We start from the raw sequence: 18216 nt of genomic DNA on the forward strand, positions 1-18216 counted from the left end.
GCCAGTTTTAAAAAAGGGGTTGGAGTTCTTTCCCTGTATTTCTGTGAAAAGGGCAGCCTATTGAAATGAATGGGCTGCCCTAAACGCAGCCACACAGACGTGAACTAAGGGCTTGTTCACATGTGAAATTGGTTGAGATGTTTTTATGACCCCCAATTGCTCTCACTTTAGCTGCAAAGGCAGCAGCTGGGGGGTACACATGATGTGGCTATTGCTGTAAGTATACCTCCAGGTGAATGGGGCTGCACTGCAACCACCCCGCAACTGTGTACATTGCGCACTGTTGTGGGGTAGAGATGCTGCATTTACAGGGTTAAAACTGGTGGTGGGGAAGCAACCTATTACCTGTTTACCACCTGTCAAATGTCTCTGAAAAGTGATCTGAGCATGGATTGCTTTTCAGAGGTGTAGCAGTCCTTGCTTGCTATTATGAACAAGCCTGAAAAAAGCAGTTCTGATAGTACAAGAATAGGAGGTCAGGATTAAAAGTAATGTACATACACACATACATATAAACACACACATAAATAAAAATAAACACACATACAAACGCATGTGTACAAACATGCGCACACACACACAAATACAGTCAATGTGTACACACACATGTCACATGTACAAATACATAGTATGTAAGCAAACAATAGCAAAAGAATGGAAAACCCCCACCCTTAATCTGGTTGAGAGACTAAGAACAGAGTGACATAAGCAATGGCCCATGCAAAAGCTGAGGCAGTGCTACAGGACAAAGTCGGATAATACACTAAAATTCTGGCAACCATGAGTTGATCATTACATTTCCCCACATTATACGACACACCTTTGCTGCTGTGCTGACAGTTTATATTCCTATGACATTCCTACAAAGACCCCTGGGACCCTACTCCTCTTCCTGCGCTCCTCTTTCTTCTTCCCCCCTCCCCCCTCTTGTTTATTCATTTGCAGTTAAAGATCCCCATCTAACTGTTCGTTAGCACTCGTTCGTTAGCACTCAAAAACCATTTATTGAGTTTCCTTGCAGTTTGCAATATTGTGTCTTACATACCTGTGAACTTCTTGAATTTATGTACATTTTAGTCCACCATTGCTGATCTGAGTTCACTACCATAGTTTCCCTTATTTGGGGCCATGCAGGATCCCTTTGTTAGGTGTGTGATGAAGGGAACCTAATTAATCTCTAGCATTAATGAAACTAGGACCTGATCGCTTTATTAAATTCTTGGACTTCTTAACAAGGATCCACTGTGTGTGACATATTTTTCTGTATGTTATATATTGGTTACCCAGTTGGTTGGTGCTGCAGAACCCTATTACTCAAGGCTTCTACCAGTAAGGAGTACGAGATGCAAAATGGGAAAATAACTAGTGAACACTCACCATGTTTTATCAGGCTGTTCATAAAACATTCTTCATGTAAGTCCTTTGCATCTTGGCATTTTTCTCCATCATTAGGTGGCACTGAAGAGTTGATTGATTCTGTTCTTTTAGGAGAGTCTTTGCCTTCTCCACAGGTTACACTAGGGAACAAAAAAGGGACCTTGACTAAAATGATTAGCAATATATGCAGGAGAGATGTCACATTTTTGGCACAACGTGCTATAATTTATTGCTTTTCATCAAAATTATTTTTAGATCTGCGACACCAAAAGCATTTAGATGAAATGCAGTAAAATAGCACTCAGCGTTTTTCAAAAACAATTTTGGCATTCACGAAAAAACGCTTCTAAAGTCCTTGCTGGTATTTTGTTGTGTTTTACGGTATTTAAAACATTTAACTATGTGGTAATTTACTGCTTGTCGTTATATCCAGTAGACAGGACTTCTAATTCAAACATCCTGGATCTGGTGGAGCACATGGCAAAGCACTTTTAATCCTTTCAACAGCCTCATTTGTTTTAGCAGTTATTTACTTTCTTGTTTTGTTTGTGGCACATGGTTATCCTTTCTTCTGGGATACATGGCATCATTTCTGCTTCATAGTTTCTTTGTGGCATATGTTTGTTCCTTATTCTGGGACGCATGGCATCATTTCTGCCTCATGGCTTGTTTATTGCACGTTTGTCCTGTAATCTATGACATACATAGCTCATTTTTGTATGTTAAGACCTGTTTTTAGCTGTACACTTCCGCTTTGTCCTTCAGTGCTTGCTGCACACATTTCATGCTTGTTTGCCCAACAATGTCCAGTGTGAATGTTCAGCCTTTCTGCCCCATTTGTTTGGACTTGTGAAACATGCCCCAACATGTTTGCTGTGCAGTTGTGTGATATGGTTTAAAATAAGAAAAGTAGATAAGCACAAACTACATTTAACCACTTGTCCTCCAGAGGATTTACCTCCCTCCTGACCAGGCCATTTTTTTGCGTTACAGCACTGCATTACTTTAACTGACAATTGCGAGGTCACGCAACGCTGCACCTAATTAAATTTACGTCCTTTTTTTCCCCCACAAATTTAGCTTTCTTTCGGTGGTATTTGATCACCTGTGTGGTTTTTTATTTTTTGCGCTATAAAAAAAAAAGACCCACAATTGAGAAAAAAAAAACTTTTTGACTTTTTGGTATTAAACATGTCCAGTAAAAAAAAATAAAAAAAAATCAAATTTCATCATAAATTGATCCCAATACGTGTAAATTAATTGGTTTATGTGAAAGTGATAGCATTTACAAATGGCTGTATTTATACCAGAATTTTTTTTTTTAATTTTTACTAGTAATGGCCACGATTAGAGATGAGCGAATTATTCAAAAATTCGATTCGGCTGATTCGCCGAATTTCAGGAAGAAATTCGATTCGATGCGAATTAATTCGCTACGAAGTTAACTTATAAAAAGGGTTTCTAGGCTTCAGAGAGCCTTTAAATTAGTGCAGAACACTGTACCTTTAATTCAAATGCCCTTGGAGATGAGGAAGGAGAAGGAGAAGGAGAAGGATGAGAAGAAGGAGAAGGATGAGAAGAAGGAGAAGGATGAGAAGAAGGAGAAGGATGAGAAGAAGGAGAAGGAGAAGGATGAGAAGAAGGAGAAGGGTGAGAAGAAGGAGAAGGATGAGAAGAAGGAGAAGGAGAAGGATGAGAAGATGGAGAAGGAGAAGGATGAGAAGAAGGAGAAGGAGAAGGATGAGAAGAAGGAGAAGGATGAGAAGAAGGAGAAGGATGAGAAGAAGGAGAAGGATGAGAAGAAGGAGAAGGATGAGAAGAAGGAGAAGGAGAAGGATGAGAAGAAGGAGAAGGATGAGAAGAAGGAGAAGGATGAGAAGAAGGATGAGAAGAAGGATGAGAAGAAGGAGAAGGATGAGAAGAAGGATGAGAAGAAGGAGAAGGATGAGAAGAAGGAGAAGGAGAAGGATGAGAAGAAGGAGAAGGATGAGAAGAAGGATGAGAAGAAGGAGAAGGATGAGAAGAAGGAGAAGGAGAAGGATGAGAAGAAGGAGAAGGATGAGAAGAAGGAGAAGGATGAGAAGAATGAGAAGGAGAAGGATGAGAAGAAGGAGAAGGATGAGAAGAAGGAGAAGGAGAAGGATGAGAAGGATGAGAAGAAGGAGAAGGATGAGAAGAAGAAGGATGAGAAGAAGGAGAAGGATGAGAAGAAGGAGAAGGAGAAGGATGAGAAGAAGGAGAAGGATGAGAAGAAGGAGAAGGATGAGAAGAAGGAGAAGGATGAGAAGAAGGACAGTTCTGTGACAGTTTCTGTCTATTTCTGACAGTTCTGTGACATTCACTCCATACAGCGGTTTCAACCGCTGTATGGAGTGAATGTCACAGAACTGTCAGAAATAGGCTATTTCTGACAGTTCTGGGACATTCACTCCATACAGCGGTTGAAACATTGTATCTATTTGTTTCCATAAATGGATCCATTTATGGAAACAAATAGATACAATGTTTCAACCGCTGTATGTAGTGAGTGTCCCAGAACTGTCAGAAATAGCCTATTTCTGACAGTTCTGGGACATTCACTCCATACAGCGGTTGAAACATTGTATCTATTTGTTTCCATAAATGGATCCATTTATGGAAACAAATAGATACAATGTTTCAACCGCTGTATGGAGTGAATGTCCCAGAACTGTCAGAAATAGCGGAGCTCTGCAGATACACTTAGAGGAGCTCTGCAGATACACTTTTTGCCGGCTTGGAATTATTCTTATTTTCATCCTACTTCTTCTACTTCTTCATCCTCATCCTCTTCTTCTTCTTCTGAGGATGAGGATGAGGATGAAGAAGAAGAAGAAGTAGGATGAAAATAAGAATAATTCCAAGCCGGCAAAAAGTGTATCTGCAGAGCTCCTCTAAGTGTATCTGCAGAATAGAGGAGCTCTGCAGATACACTTTTTGCCGGCTTGGAATTATTCTTATTTTCATCCTACTTCTTCTTCTTCTTCTTCTTCTTCATCCTCATCCTCAGAAGAAGAAGAAGAGGATGAGGATGAAGAAGAAGAAGAAGAAGTAGGATGAAAATAAGAATAAATCCAAGCCGGCAAAAAGTGTATCTGCAGAGCTCCTCTAAGTGTATCTGCAGAGCTCCGCTATTTCTGACAGTTCTGTGACATTCACTCCATACAGTGGTTGAAACATTGTATCTATTTGTTTCCATAAATGGATCCATTTATGGAAACAAATAGATACAATGTTTCAACCGCTGTATGGAGTGAATGTCCCAGAACTGTCAGAAATAGTCTATTTCTGACAGTTCTGGGACATTCACTCCATACAGCGGTTGAAACATTGTATCTATTTGTTTCCATAAATGGATCCATTTATGGAAACAAATAGATACAATGTTTCAACCGCTGTATGGAGTGAATGTCACAGAACTGACAGAAATAGAGGAGCTCTGCAGATACACTTTTTGCCGGCTTGGAATTATTCTTATTTTCATCCTACTTCTTCTTCTTCATCCTCTTCTTCTTCTTCTGAGGATGAGGATGAGGATGAAGAAGAAGAAGAAGAAGAAGAAGTAGGATGAAAATAAGATTAATTCCAAGCTGGCAAAAAGTGTATCTGCAGAGCTCCTCTAAGTGTATCTGCAGAGCTCCTCTAAGTGTATTTGCAGAATAGAGGAGCTCTGCAGATACACTTTTTGCCGGCTTGGAATTATTCTTATTTTCATCCTACTTCTTCTTCTACTTCTTCTTCTTCATCCTCATCCTCTTCTTCTTCTTCTTCTGAGGATGAGGATGAAGAAGAAGAAGAAGAAGAAGAAGTAAGATGAAAATAAGATTAATTCCAAGCCGGCAAAAAGTGTATCTGCAGAGCTCCTCTAAGTGTATCTGCAGAGCTCCTCTAAGTGTATCTGCAGAATAGAGGAGCTCTGCAGGTACATTTTTTGCCGGCTTGGAATTATTCTTATTTTCATCCTACTTCTGCTTCTTCTTCTTCTTCATCCTCATCCTCTTCTTCTTCTTCTGAGGATGAGGATGAGGATGAAGAAAAAGAAGAAGAAGAAGAAGTAGGATGAAAATAAGATTAATTCCAAGCCGGCAAAAAGTGTATCTGCAGAGCTCCTCTAAGTGTATCTGCAGAGCTCCTCTAAGTGTATTTGCAGAATAGAGGAGCTCTGCAGATACACTTTTTGCCGGCTTGGAATTATTCTTATTTTCATCCTACTTCTTCTTCTTCTTCTTCTTCTTCATCCTCATCCTCATCCTCTTCTTCTTCTTCTGAGGATGAGGATGAAGAAGAAGAAGAAGAAGAAGTAGGATGAAAATAAGATTAATTCCAAGTCGGCAAAAAGTGTATCTGCAGAGCTCCTCTAAGTGTATCTGCAGAGCTCCTCTAAGTGTATCTGCAGAATAGAGGAGCTCTGCAGGTACACTTTTTGCCGGCTTGGAATTATTCTTATTTTCATCCTACTTCTTCTTCTTCTTCTTCTTCATCCTCATCCTCTTCTTCTTCTGAGGATGAGGATGAAGAAGAAGAAGAAGAAGAAGTAGGATGAAAATAAGATTAATTCCAAGCCGGCAAAAAGTGTATCTGCAGAGCTCCTCTAAGTGTATCTGCAGAGCTCCTCTAAGTGTATCTGCAGAATAGAGGAGCTCTGCAGATACACTTTTTGCCGGCTTGGAATTATTCTTATTTTCATCCTACTTCTTCTTCTTCTTCTTCTTCTTCATCCTCATCCTCTTCTTCTTCTTCTGAGGATGAGGATGAAGAAGAAGAAGAAGAAGAAGAAGTAGGATGAAAATAAGATTAATTCCAAGCCGGCAAAAAGTGTATCTGCAGAGCTCCTCTAAGTGTATCTGCAGAGCTCCTCTAAGTGTATCTGCAGAATAGAGGAGCTCTGCAGATACACTTTTTGCCGGCTTGGAATTATTCTTATTTTCATCCTACTTCTTCTTCTTCTTCTTCTTCTTCATCCTCATCCTCTTCTTCTTCTTCTGAGGATGAGGATGAAGAAGAAGAAGAAGAAGAAGAAGTAGGATGAAAATAAGATTAATTCCAAGCCGGCAAAAAGTGTATCTGCAGAGCTCCTCTAAGTGTATCTGCAGAGCTCCTCTAAGTGTATCTGCAGAGCTCCTCTAAGTGTATCTGCAGAATAGAGGAGCTCTGCAGATACACTTTTTGCCGGCTTGGAATTATTCTTATTTTCATCCTACTTCTTCTTCCTCTTCTTCTTCATCCTCATCCTCAGAAGAAGAAGAAGAGGATGAGGATGAAGAAGAAGAAGAAGAAGAAGAAGAAGAAGTAGGATGAAAATAAGAATAATTCCAAGCCGGCAAAAAGTGTATCTGCAGAGCTCCTCTATTCTGCAGATACACTTAGAGGAGCTCTGCAGATACACTTTTTGCCGGTTTGGAATTCTTCTTATTTTCATCCTACTTCTTCTTCTTCATCCTCATACTCATCCTCAGAAGAAGAAGAAGAGGATGAGGATGATGAAGAAGAAGAAGAAGAAGAAGAAGTAGGATGAAAATAAGATTAATTCCAAGCCGGCAAAAAGTGTATCTGCAGAGCTCCTCTAAGTGTATCTGCAGAGCTCCTCTAAGTGTATCTGCAGAATAGAGGAGCTCTGCAGATACACTTTTTGCCAGCTTGGAATTAATCTTATTTTCATCATACTTCTTCTTCTTCTTCTTCATCCTCATCCTCATCCTCTTCTTCTTCTTCTGAGGATGAGGATGAAGAAGAAGAAGAAGAAGAAGAAGTAGGATGAAAATAAGATTAATTCCAAGCCGGCAAAAAGTGTATCTGCAGAGCTCCTCCAAGTGTATCTGCAGAGCTCCTCTAAGTGTATCTGCAGAATAGAGGAGCTCTGCAGATACACTTTTTGCCGGCTTGGAATTCTTCTTATTTTCATCCTACTTCTTCTTCTTCTTCATCCTCATCCTCATCCTCTTCTTCTTCTTCTGAGGATGAGGATGAGGATGAAGAAGAAGAAGAAGTAGGATGAAAATAAGAATTCCAAACCGGCAAAAAGTGTATGTGCAGAGTTCCTCTATTTCTGACAGTTCTCCGACAGCTTCTTCACATGTACAGCGGTTGAAACATCTGTATCCTAAATGGAAACTAATAGATACAATGTTTCAACCGCTGTACATGTGAAGGAACTGTCAGAGAAATGTCAGAAATAGTGGAGCTCTCTGCAGGGACACTTTTGCCGGCTGATCGGGAAAAATCCGATTCGCGCACCCGAAGTAGGCAAATATTCGGATTCGACGCAAATCGAATTTTTCCTGAAATTCGTATCGAATTCCGGTTCACCTGGTTCGATTCGCTCATCTCTAGCCACGATCAGCAACTTATAGCAGGACTGTGGGATCCCCAGTGACACCAATACAGTGATCAGTGCTTAAAAAAACCCACTGACACTGTACTAATGGCACTGGGCAGGAAGGGGTTAACATTAGGGGCGATCAAAGGGTTAACTGTGTGCTGGGTGTGTTTTACTATGGGGCCCTGTGTTTGTGCTTCACTGTGTGTGTGCTGTGCACAGCCATGCAAAGTAGTGTGCACAAACTGACAGGGAAGAGAACTGTTTTGTTTACAGTATTTCTGATATAGGGCGGACGGGAAGCGGTTAATCTTACCAAGACTTTTTATGTATTACATTTGTTTTTTGTTCTCTTTACCGTCAATATACATTTCAAATCAATCACTGAAAAATGTTTTTTTCTCATTTTTAAATGTGCCCCAGAAGGTTTCTCTGCTCCTTCTAAGCATTGTATTCTCTCCTTTTCAACAGTGCAAAAACATGGAGCAGAAATCACCTGCTGCATCCTTAAAGCATCCATGGTTAAAAAAAAAAAAAAGATATTGGCTACTTTCGGTTACAAAAAACATCCAATAAATTCAAAGTTAGTCATAAATGTAGGCCAAAATGTATTCTGCTACATGTCTTTGGTAAAAAAAAAATCCCAACACATGTATATTAATTGGTTTACACGAAAATTATAGCATCTACTGTATATACTGGAATGTACTCAAATTTTACTTTATGACTGCCTATCCCAATTCTTGAGGTGCTAAAATGCAGGGCAGTACAAACACCCCCCCAAATGACCCCTTTCTGGAAAGTAGACATCCCAAGGAATTTGCTGAGAGGCACGTTGCGTCCATGGAAGATTTTTTTTTTTGCCTCAAATGTTTTAAAAATTAATATATTTTTTTTTTTTTACACAAAGTTGTGACTTAAATGATATATTGCTCATGTATGGCATGACTATATGTGGAATAACACCCCAAAACACATTCTGCTACTTCTTCCAAGTATGGTGATACAACATGTGAGAGACAGTTTGGCAGCCTATCCACATACAGGCCCCAAAAATCCAATATCCACCTCCAGGCTTTCAAAGGGCATACTTCCTCATATCACTTCCTCACTACCTAGCACAGTTTCGGAGCCCTAAAATGCCAGGATAGTACAAACACCCCCCAAATGACCCGTAGACAATCCATGGAATTTGATAAGAGGCATGGTGAGTATTTTGCAGATATAATTTTTGTCACAGGGTTTTGAAAAAGAAAAAAAGAAAAGAAAAAATACATTTTTGTTTTCTTTCATCATTTTCCAAAAACTTGTGGCAACAAATGTAATAAAAAAGACTTGCCATGCCCCTTACCCTATGTTCACACTTAAGTGTTTTCTGCAGTATTTTGCAGAAATGCAGTACAATCCATTTAACATGATTTCCTATGGGACATGTTGACATCTGCGTGTTTTCACCCGGTGCGTTTTTTTGGAAAGGGTCAGTGCCTTTTTTGAATGCAAAAAGTTGCGTTCTTGGTTCTATACCCTTCAATGGAAACGCTGTATTAAAGCATTTATTGCGTTTTTGATGTGTTTTTTAAATCTGCCTAGCAACAAGAAAAAGAAAATGAAACAAAAACGCAAACCACATAAAAAATGCGTAAAAATGCAGGTGAAAAAATGCAAAAGGAAACGCAATGCAGAAACGGCTCAAATGCAACTTGCATACGTTGGTGTGAACCTAGCCTTAGCAAATATCTTGGAGTGTCTATTTTCCAAAGATCATTTGGGGGGTGCTTTTACTATCCTACTATCCTGGCATTTCAGGGCAAACATTAGAAGCTTATGCCACACATCACCCACTCTGCTAACCACTTGAAGGCCAAGCCTTTTCTGACACTTTTTGTGCACATGAAAAAATCTTTTTTCTAGATAGCTACTTTGAACCCCCAAACATTATATATTTTTTTTTAAAGTAATAGCCCTAGAAAATACAATGGTGGGTTTTGACATTTTTTATGTCACACAGTATTTGTGTGGCGATTTTTCAAACACTTATGTTTTGGAGTTTTGGATGTGATCACTTACCGACCACAGTTGTTGTGATCTACCAGTGAGCCTAATTAATGTGAGAATACGTGCACGTGGAAGTAAGACACTTGCACAGAATGCAGTTTGCCAACTTCCTAATTTCTACTTTATTGAGGAAATAACAGTAACATTTATAAGTCTCATGACGCAGGCGAAGCATATACGATGATTGGGTGAAAAGTCCCCTAGGTTTCCTGCGTGTTCTTCCATCCGTGTTGATATCTTCCAATCCTTGTCACCAAAACGACTCATTCCCTTTTATGGGGGTTGTAAGATACTTTCCTTCTAATGAGTCACCTAGGGTGAGACTCCGTATGAAGGCGCCATCTTAATTATCATTGTTCCGTTGCCCTATATCTGATTGTTTTCTTAAGAGAGTAAGGAATTTAGAGAGCAAGAAGCAGAGAGTACCAAGACTATAAAATTGTCATTTTACTGATCATCTAATAGAACGTGGACTGTCTATCACAATGCACTACAATCCCCCCTTAAAATGGCTATTTTATTCCTGACTGTCCCTATGTCTTTCTGATGTCCTAACTGCCTGGTGCCCCCCCCCCCCCTTGGAACTCTTTTCCACCAAAGTGCCTCGCTTCACTGAATTAATAAATACTATACACCATAAATCAAAATGTGATGCTAGTGCATTATATAATCATCATCATAAACATAATGTTCATAAACATCAGGGTGTGGAAGTGTTTTCAAAGGACAGTTCATAACCACTTCGAAAACCTCTTCAGTTATGAATCAACTTCACAAATATAAAACTTCCACCACCGTTTGTGGCAAAATTATTTTTCCAGCACGGTGACACAACACCCTTCACCAGATGTGCTCTCACCTGGAATATATGACCAAACCATTAAGTGAGGTCATATAGCGCTCATGTCCCTACTATAGGACTAATATATGTTCCCAGTCAGGTCAGATGAAACTGCACTCCTTAAGTTTCTACCTCTCCTCCTCCTATCGATCCTCCTCAGCCATGTATGCATAAGAAAAAAAACACAGACATAGTGCTTATCGTTTTAAAATTTATTTGCATACAATAGTTTCCAATATATAAACTCACATTTACAAGGTGTCTTAGCACTCCACACTATAAATCGCAAGTATAATCCAACGATGTACATTCATCAGGGGGAAATGATTGGACGGCACAGCCCTCGCTCCTGTATAAAGGTGCTCAAGACACCATTTTGTTGTGGCACACAACATCATTATTGCATCTCAATGGACCTCAAGCGTCATGACATCAAGCCCCACACACTGATGTTTATGAACATTATGTTTATGGTGTTGATTATATAATGCACTAGCATCACATTTTGAGGTATGGTATATAGCAGGGGTATTGAATTAAAATTCAAGGAGGTCTGGTCGCTAAAATGTTCTTCTGGCCAAGGTCTGAAAATAAATGTCCCCATTAGTGTTCTCCCTTACATAAGGTTCCCCCTCCAGAGTAACTTATTATTATTATACAGGATTTATATATAGCGGCAACAGTTTGCACAGTGCTTTACAATATAAGGGAGACAGTACAATTACAATACATTTCAGTCCAGTAGGAATATGAGGGCCCTACTCGTGGAGCTTACAATCTAAAAGAAGGGGGAGGTGATACAAAATGTGATAGCTGCGGGGGATGATCTGGTGGAGGTGATTCAAGTACAGTTCTTAGGTGGAGGTGGGGTAGGCTTCCCTGAATAAGTTAGTTTTCAAAGATTGCCTAAAGGCAGACAGGGTGGGGGCTGACCGGACATACTGTGGTAGGGAGTTCCAGAGGATGGGAGAGGCTCTGGAGAAGTCCTGGAGGCAAGTGTAGGAGAAGGTGATGAGGGAGCTAGAGTGGAAGATATCTTAGAGGAGCGGAGTGGGCAATTTGGTTGGTATCTGCGGATGATGTTGGCGATGTAGCTGGGGGAAGTGTTGTGGATGGCTTTGTAAGCTGTGGTTAGTATTTTGAATTTTAGTTAGTGGAAGTCAGTGAAGGGATTGGCAGAGAGGGGCAGCAGTTGCTGATCGGTTGGTAAGTTGTATGAGTCTAGCAGCAGTATTCATAATAGACTGAAGTGGGGATAGCCTGTGTACCGGTAGACCAGTGTGGAGGGAGTTGCAGTAATCAAGGCGGGATAAAACCAAGGTGTGGATAAGTTGTTTTGTGGTGTCATTGGTCAGAAAGGGGCTGATTTTGGAAATGTTCCGGAGGTTGAGGAGGCAGGATTTAGCCAGCACCCTGGCATGAGGGGAAGGGCCAATGGTTGTGCTGTTAATCTTAATGGTAAAGTCATAAGTGGGGGATCGGGGAGGAGGAAATATTACATGCTAGGTTTTGGAAAGATTGAGTTTAAGGTAGTGGTGTGACATCCATGCTGATATGTCGCTTAGTAGATTTGTGATATGGGAGGAGATTGAGGGGGTGAGCTGGGGAGTGGAGAGATAGATCTGGGTGTCATCAGCATCGAGGTGGTATTGGAAGCCATGGGAGGTTATCAGTTGGCCCAAGGAGGAGGTGTAAAAAGAGAAAAGGAGAGGCCCAAGGACAGAACAAGGAGCGGAGGAGTTGTATGTGACACTGAAAGTGCACTGAGAAAGCTAATAGGAGAACCAGGAGAGAGCAGAGTCATGGAGGCCGATGGAGTGGAGTTTACTGAGGAAGAGAGGGTGGTTGACTGTGTCAAAGGCAGCGGAAAGGTCAAGGAGTATGAGTATGGAGTAATGGCCATTGGTTTTAGCAGTTAGTAGGTCGTTAGTGAGTTTTAGTAGAGCAGTTTCTGAAGAATGTTGTGGGCGGAAGCCAGACTGTCGGGGATCAAGAAGGTTGTTGTCGGTGAAGTAGCAGTTCATACGGTTGTGAACAAGGCACTTGAGAAGCTTGGAGGCAAACGGGAGCAGGGAGATGGGTCTTAAGTTATTCAAACAGGTGGGGTCCAGCGAGGGTTTTTTGAGAATGAGGGTAACCAGTGCATGTTTGAGAGGAGAGAGAAAGGTGCCCATGGAGAGAAGATGTGGGTTAGAGAGTTTAGGATAGAGCAGGAAGGAGGCTGCAACAGTTGAGAGGGGACAGAATCAAGGGGACAGGTGGTGAAGTGGGCCTTGGAAAAGAGTTCGGTAACTTCCTTGGTGGTAACAGGGTCGAAGGAGGAGAGTGTTGAGTGTGGTGTTGGGCCTGGTATGTTGGTTGGAGCAGGCAGCTTGACACTGGAGATCTCATCACGAATTATATTGATCTTCTTCTTGAAATGACTGGCAATCTCCTGTGCAGTAAGTTGGTGGGTGGAGGCAGTGGGGGGTGGAGTAAGGAATTAAGAGAAGAGTTGACGAGGATTGGATGAGAGGGTCTTGAAGAGTGTTGTAGTAGGTATGCGTAGCAGTGTGGAGGCTGGAGTTGTATTTGAGAAGAGAGAATTTGTAGAGGGTAAAGCCTTTCAGGGATTTAGTTTTATGCCATGCTCTCTCAAGAGTGCGGCTGTGTCTCTTGAGACTTCTGGTGTCATCTGTTTGCCAGGGTTGTGACAGGCGAGGCCTGGTGTAGAGAGAGGAGCAAGAGCATCCAGGGAGGATGATAGATAGTTGTAGGCAGATGTGGCCAGCTTTGGGCAGGACAGGGGTGCAATTTTATCATAGAGGTGCTCAGTACCAGAGTGAAGAAGGTCAGGGCTGAGGTGGTGGAGGTTTTTACAGGTGACGGTTTGCTGGTTGGAGGCATGGGAGGTAGGAGGCAGGGAGAGTGTGAAGCTGATAAAGTTGTGATCAGAGAGAGGAAAAGGGGTGTTAGTTACAGGGAGTGCATAGGTGGGTGAATACAAGGTCAAGGGTGTTGCCATTGGAGTGGGTGGTGGATTGTGACCAAGAGAAAGTTAGGTTGAGTAGGTTAAGAGGTAGCAGAGGTGTGAACATTGACTGGGATGTTAAAATCACTGAGGATGATGGCAGGCACCTCAGAGGAGAGGAAGTACGGTAGCCATGCTGAAAAGTCATCAAGAAAGCGTGAAACTGGGCTTGGGGGCAGGTAGATGACTGCGATCCTCAGACAAACAGGAGAAAAGACACGAATACAGTGCACTTCAAAAGAGCAGAGGGACAGAGACAGAGGGGCAGGAAGAACCTGGAACGTGCTTTGTGGGGAAAGAAGTCTGATTCCTCCCCCTTTTTCATCCACTGGGTCTGGACAAGTGAGTCTAGAGGAGGCCACCATAGGAGAGTGCAGCTGAGGAGACAGTCAGAATCTTGGAGCCAGGTTTCAATACTAGCAAGTAGGTTTTGGGAGAGGAAGAGGCTATTGATAGTAGAGAGCTTGTTAGAGGCTGAGCGGGCATTCCAGAGGGCACATAGGAGGAAGGGGCCAGCATTGTAGAAGCAGGGGAATTGAGATAAGAGAGTGAGGGTTGTGGCTGCAGCCAGAGAGGGGAGGCTGCTGCTTCTGTAGGTTGGAGCTTGATGGTAGAGGGCCAGTGTTTGGGGCGATGTCTCCGGAAGTTAACTACTCCTATTACTATAGGAGGGTGAGGGAGGTGAGGTGGGAGCGAGATTTATATGAGGGCAAATGCCGCAGTGATTTTGTAGTGGTGACATTATGTGGACAAAGAGAGAGCAGGAGATAAGTGCAATGATATTGAGAGGGCAGAAGTGAAGGTGATATGTACAGGTTGTGGGGTGGGGAGGAGAGGTAAACAAGAGAGAGTTTGAGAAGAGAGGGCATTATAGCAACAAAGAGAGTTAGCAAGAACATGCTGGAGAGAGGAGAAGTAACAAAGAAGGCTGACAGAAAGAGGTAAGAGAGAGAAGAGCACTTGCAGTCTACTTGAGGTGGAGCATTAATGCTTGTACTTGCCTTAGTCAAAGTGCCGTATTTAAAGTGTCATACACTTAGCACCGTAATGATACTTTGCAAGCAAGTATACACAGTAGTTACAAAAAAAAAACTAACAAAGCAGATAATTTCAGGCATGCAAAGTAGCTTAGCGATTGAGAGAGCAATGGAAGCAGTGGTTACCAAGGGCAACAGGAAGGCAGATGTCAGTTGCAGGCAGAGCAGGAAGTTTTAGAGGGCAATGGAAGCAGTGGTTACCTGTAGGAGCAGAGGAGAAATGATGAGAGGATGTTGAGATGTTGCCATGTTTAAAGTGCCATGTGCTTAGCACCGTAATGATACTTTGCACAAGGAATGCCAGCCTGTCCCCTCACCAGCCGTCCCAAGGACTGTACTATATTTATACTTGGATGGATGGGGGGGGGTTAGGCAATTGTTTAAATAAGAGCTAATAAATGACACATGGGGGATATGTTCTGCCCTTAACAGATTGCAAACAGGATGGACACAAGATAAGGCAAGGTATTTGATCTCAGCTAAGGCGCTATGAGGCTAAGTTCACTTAATACAGGCAAGTATATACAGTAGTTACAAAAAAAAAATCTGCATGCTTGAAATTATCTGCTTTGTTAGATTTTTTTTTTCAGGCATACAAAGTAGCTTAGCGATTGAGAGAGCAATGAAAGCAGTGGTTACCAAGGGCAACAGGAAGGCAGATTTTAGTTGCAGGCAGAGCAGGAAGCTTCAGAGGGCAATGGAAGCAGTGGTTACCAAGGGCAACAGGAAGGCAGACGTCAGCTGCAGGCAGAGCAGGAAGTTTCAGGGGGCAATGGAAGCAGTGGTTACCAAGTGCAACAGGAAGGCAGATGTCAGTTGCAGGCAGAGCAGGAAGTTTCAGAGGGCAATGGAAGCAGTGGTTACCTGTAGGAGCAGAGGAGAAATGATTAGAGGATGTTGAGATGTTCCCTTGTTACCGTGTTTAAAGTGCCATGCACTTAGCGCCATGATGATACTTTGCACAAGGAATGCCAGCTTGTCCCCTTATTAAAGTGACACCATCAGACTTCCCCCATAAATCAGTTGCCACCGTCAAAGTACCTCCCATATCAGGCATGCCCATCAGAGTGCCCCCATACATCAGCCGTTCCCATCAGAGTGTCCCCTTACATCAGGCATTCCCATCAGAGTGCCCCCTTACATCAGGCATTTCCATCAGAGTGCCCCCTTACATTAGACCTTCCCATCAGAGTGTCCTTACATCAGGTTTCTGCATCAGAAGGCCCCCTTACATTTGGTGTCTCCCATCAGTGTGACCTCTTACATCAGTTGTCCCCATTAGAGTGCCCCATTATATAAGGTTTCCCCATCACAGTGACACCTTACTTAGGGTGTGCTCATCAGCATACCCCCTTACATTAGGTGTTGCCATCAGAGTGCAACTTTACATCATGTATCCCCAGCACATCAGGTGTGCCCATCAGAGTGCTCCTTTACATCAGTTGTCCCCATCAGAGTGCTCCTTTACATCAGGTATCCCCATCACATTGCCACCTTACATCATGTATTGCCGTCAAAGTGCCCCCTTACACTCAAAGTGACCCCATCATATTCCCCATCAGAGTGCCCCTTTCCATCCCATGTGCCCATCAGAGTGCCCCTTTCTACAGTATGTGCCCCCTTAACATAACATGTGCCCATCAGAGTGCCCCTATAACATAAAATGTGCCCATCAGAGTGCCCCTAACATAAAGCAAGCGGCATGCTGATGGGCACATTTTATGTTAAGGGGCACTCTGATTAGCACATTTATATTAAATAAATGTTAAGGGGCACTCTGATGGGCACATTCTATGTTGTGGCCATCAGAGTGCCCCCTAACATTAAATGTGCCCATCAGCATTACACTTTAACATTAAATGTGCTCATCATAGTGCTCTTTAATATAAAATTACCCATCAAGGTCCCCCAGAAAGAACACACCCTACCTTGAGGGCAGACAGGTGCGGGAAGCAGGAGCTTGCCGGGATCATTGCTGAATGGTACGCTCTTGTGGACAGGTAGGGAGCAGGAGCCTGGAGAGACAGTGAGCAGCAAGGGGCGGGGTGCATGCGTGATATTATCGGTTGCCAGGATGACCGCCCTGCTGAGCAGTGGATCTGTCATTCTACTCTGACGATCCGGGCGGGAGCGCTGCTCGGTCCGTTCTCAGACCGCGGTCCACCATTTTGTGACCACTGGTATACAGTATTTATTAATTTAGTGAAGCGCTGCATTTTGATGGTTAGACATACAGTGAAGGAAATAAGTATTTGATCCCCTGCTGATTTTGAATGTTTGCCCACTCACAAAGAAATGATCATGAGGGAAATAAGTATTTGATCCCCTTCACAAAACATGACAAAATCCCTTGTTGACAATCACAGAGGTCAAACGTTTCCTGTAGTTGGCCACCAGGTTTGCACACATCTCAGGAGGGATTTTGGCCCACTCCTCTTGGCAGATCATCTCTAAGTCATTAAGGTTTGGTGGCTGACGTTTGGCAACTCAAACTTTCAGCTCCCTCCACAGATTTTCAATAGGATTAAGGTCTGGATATTGGCTAGACCACTACAGGACCTTCATGTGCTTCTTCTTGAGCCACTCTTTTGTTGCCTTGGCTGTATGTTTTGGGTCATTGTCATGCTGGAACACCCATCCATAAGCCATCTTCAACCCTTTAAGAGACTGCTTCTAATCTCAGATTGTTACTTGTATGAAAGACACCTGGTAGCCAGAAATGCTGCTGAATGATAGGGGATCAAATACTTATTTACCTCATGAACATGCAAATCAGTGCATAATTTGTTAGACATGCATTTCTTTTGTATTTTTTTGTTGCTATTCTGTCTCTGTGTTACAATACACCTACCATTCGATTTTTAGACTGATCATTTCTTTGTGAGTGGGCAAACATTAAAAATCAGCAGGGGATCAAATACTTGTTTCCTTCACTGTATTACAAACACATTTACATGGGAGTGTGATTAGTGTGGGCGATTCCCAATATTGTTAAGATTTATATATTGATAGCAGCTCGCAAGATTCACTGTATTTTGATTTTGTGTTTCTTTTTTCTCATACACTTGTTTGAAGCAGCTATGGAAGTTTTTTCACATTTAGAACAAAGACAGGTGGATTTGGCATATATTTTCAATGTAGAAGGTGTTAATGACACGAGTCTCACTGGTTTATTTAGGAAATTATGTCACACTATGGACAAAAGGATTAATTTGTGGTGGGATGTGGTTACCATGGAAAAGTATTTGAAAGATAATATGGTGCCCAGTGTCAGAATTTCTATGAGAGAAATTATATTTTATATTCTCTCCAACTCAAACGATAATTGTTTAACACTTAAGAGGCCAAAAAATCCAGTCACTTTCAGGTCTCAGTTCAAACAGGATACAATCATGTTCCCAACTGAGATAGTTTGTTTTTTCAAACAAAGCTATTTTACAGAGCTCATCTTGTTGAACAATGGATCTCTCCCCACATAAAGTCTAGAAGAGAATCATCTGATTGTCATACACATAGTATCTATTTGGCAAATACAGAATTGAGAAAAACAAGGGCACCTCAG

General features: G+C 42.0%; 1 protein-coding gene and 1 long non-coding RNA gene across 4 annotated transcripts in view; one reads left to right on the plus strand and one right to left on the minus strand.

Annotated features, from left to right (window-relative positions):
• The window catches only part of SLC43A3 (solute carrier family 43 member 3), a 416880-nt gene that overhangs the window by 71010 nt on the left and 327654 nt on the right, over positions 1–18216 (minus strand). For all 3 annotated transcript variants that reach the window (XM_089687586.1, XM_089687585.1, XM_089687587.1), the window contains exon 9: positions 1378–1517. In XM_089687586.1, the coding sequence (XP_089543712.1) occupies positions 1378–1517 (140 nt within the window). The remainder of the gene's footprint in view (positions 1–1377; positions 1518–18216) is intronic.
• Positions 1–18216, plus strand: part of LOC149454442 (uncharacterized) — a 249284-nt gene that overhangs the window by 63693 nt on the left and 167375 nt on the right. The gene's annotated exons all lie outside the window — the stretch shown is intronic.

The sequence above is a fragment of the Staurois parvus genome, unplaced genomic scaffold (assembly GCF_062004578.1).
Source record: "Staurois parvus isolate SC_StPar_1 unplaced genomic scaffold, SC_StPar_1.0 ptg000430l, whole genome shotgun sequence".
Taxonomy (NCBI): Eukaryota; Metazoa; Chordata; class Amphibia; order Anura; family Ranidae; genus Staurois; species Staurois parvus.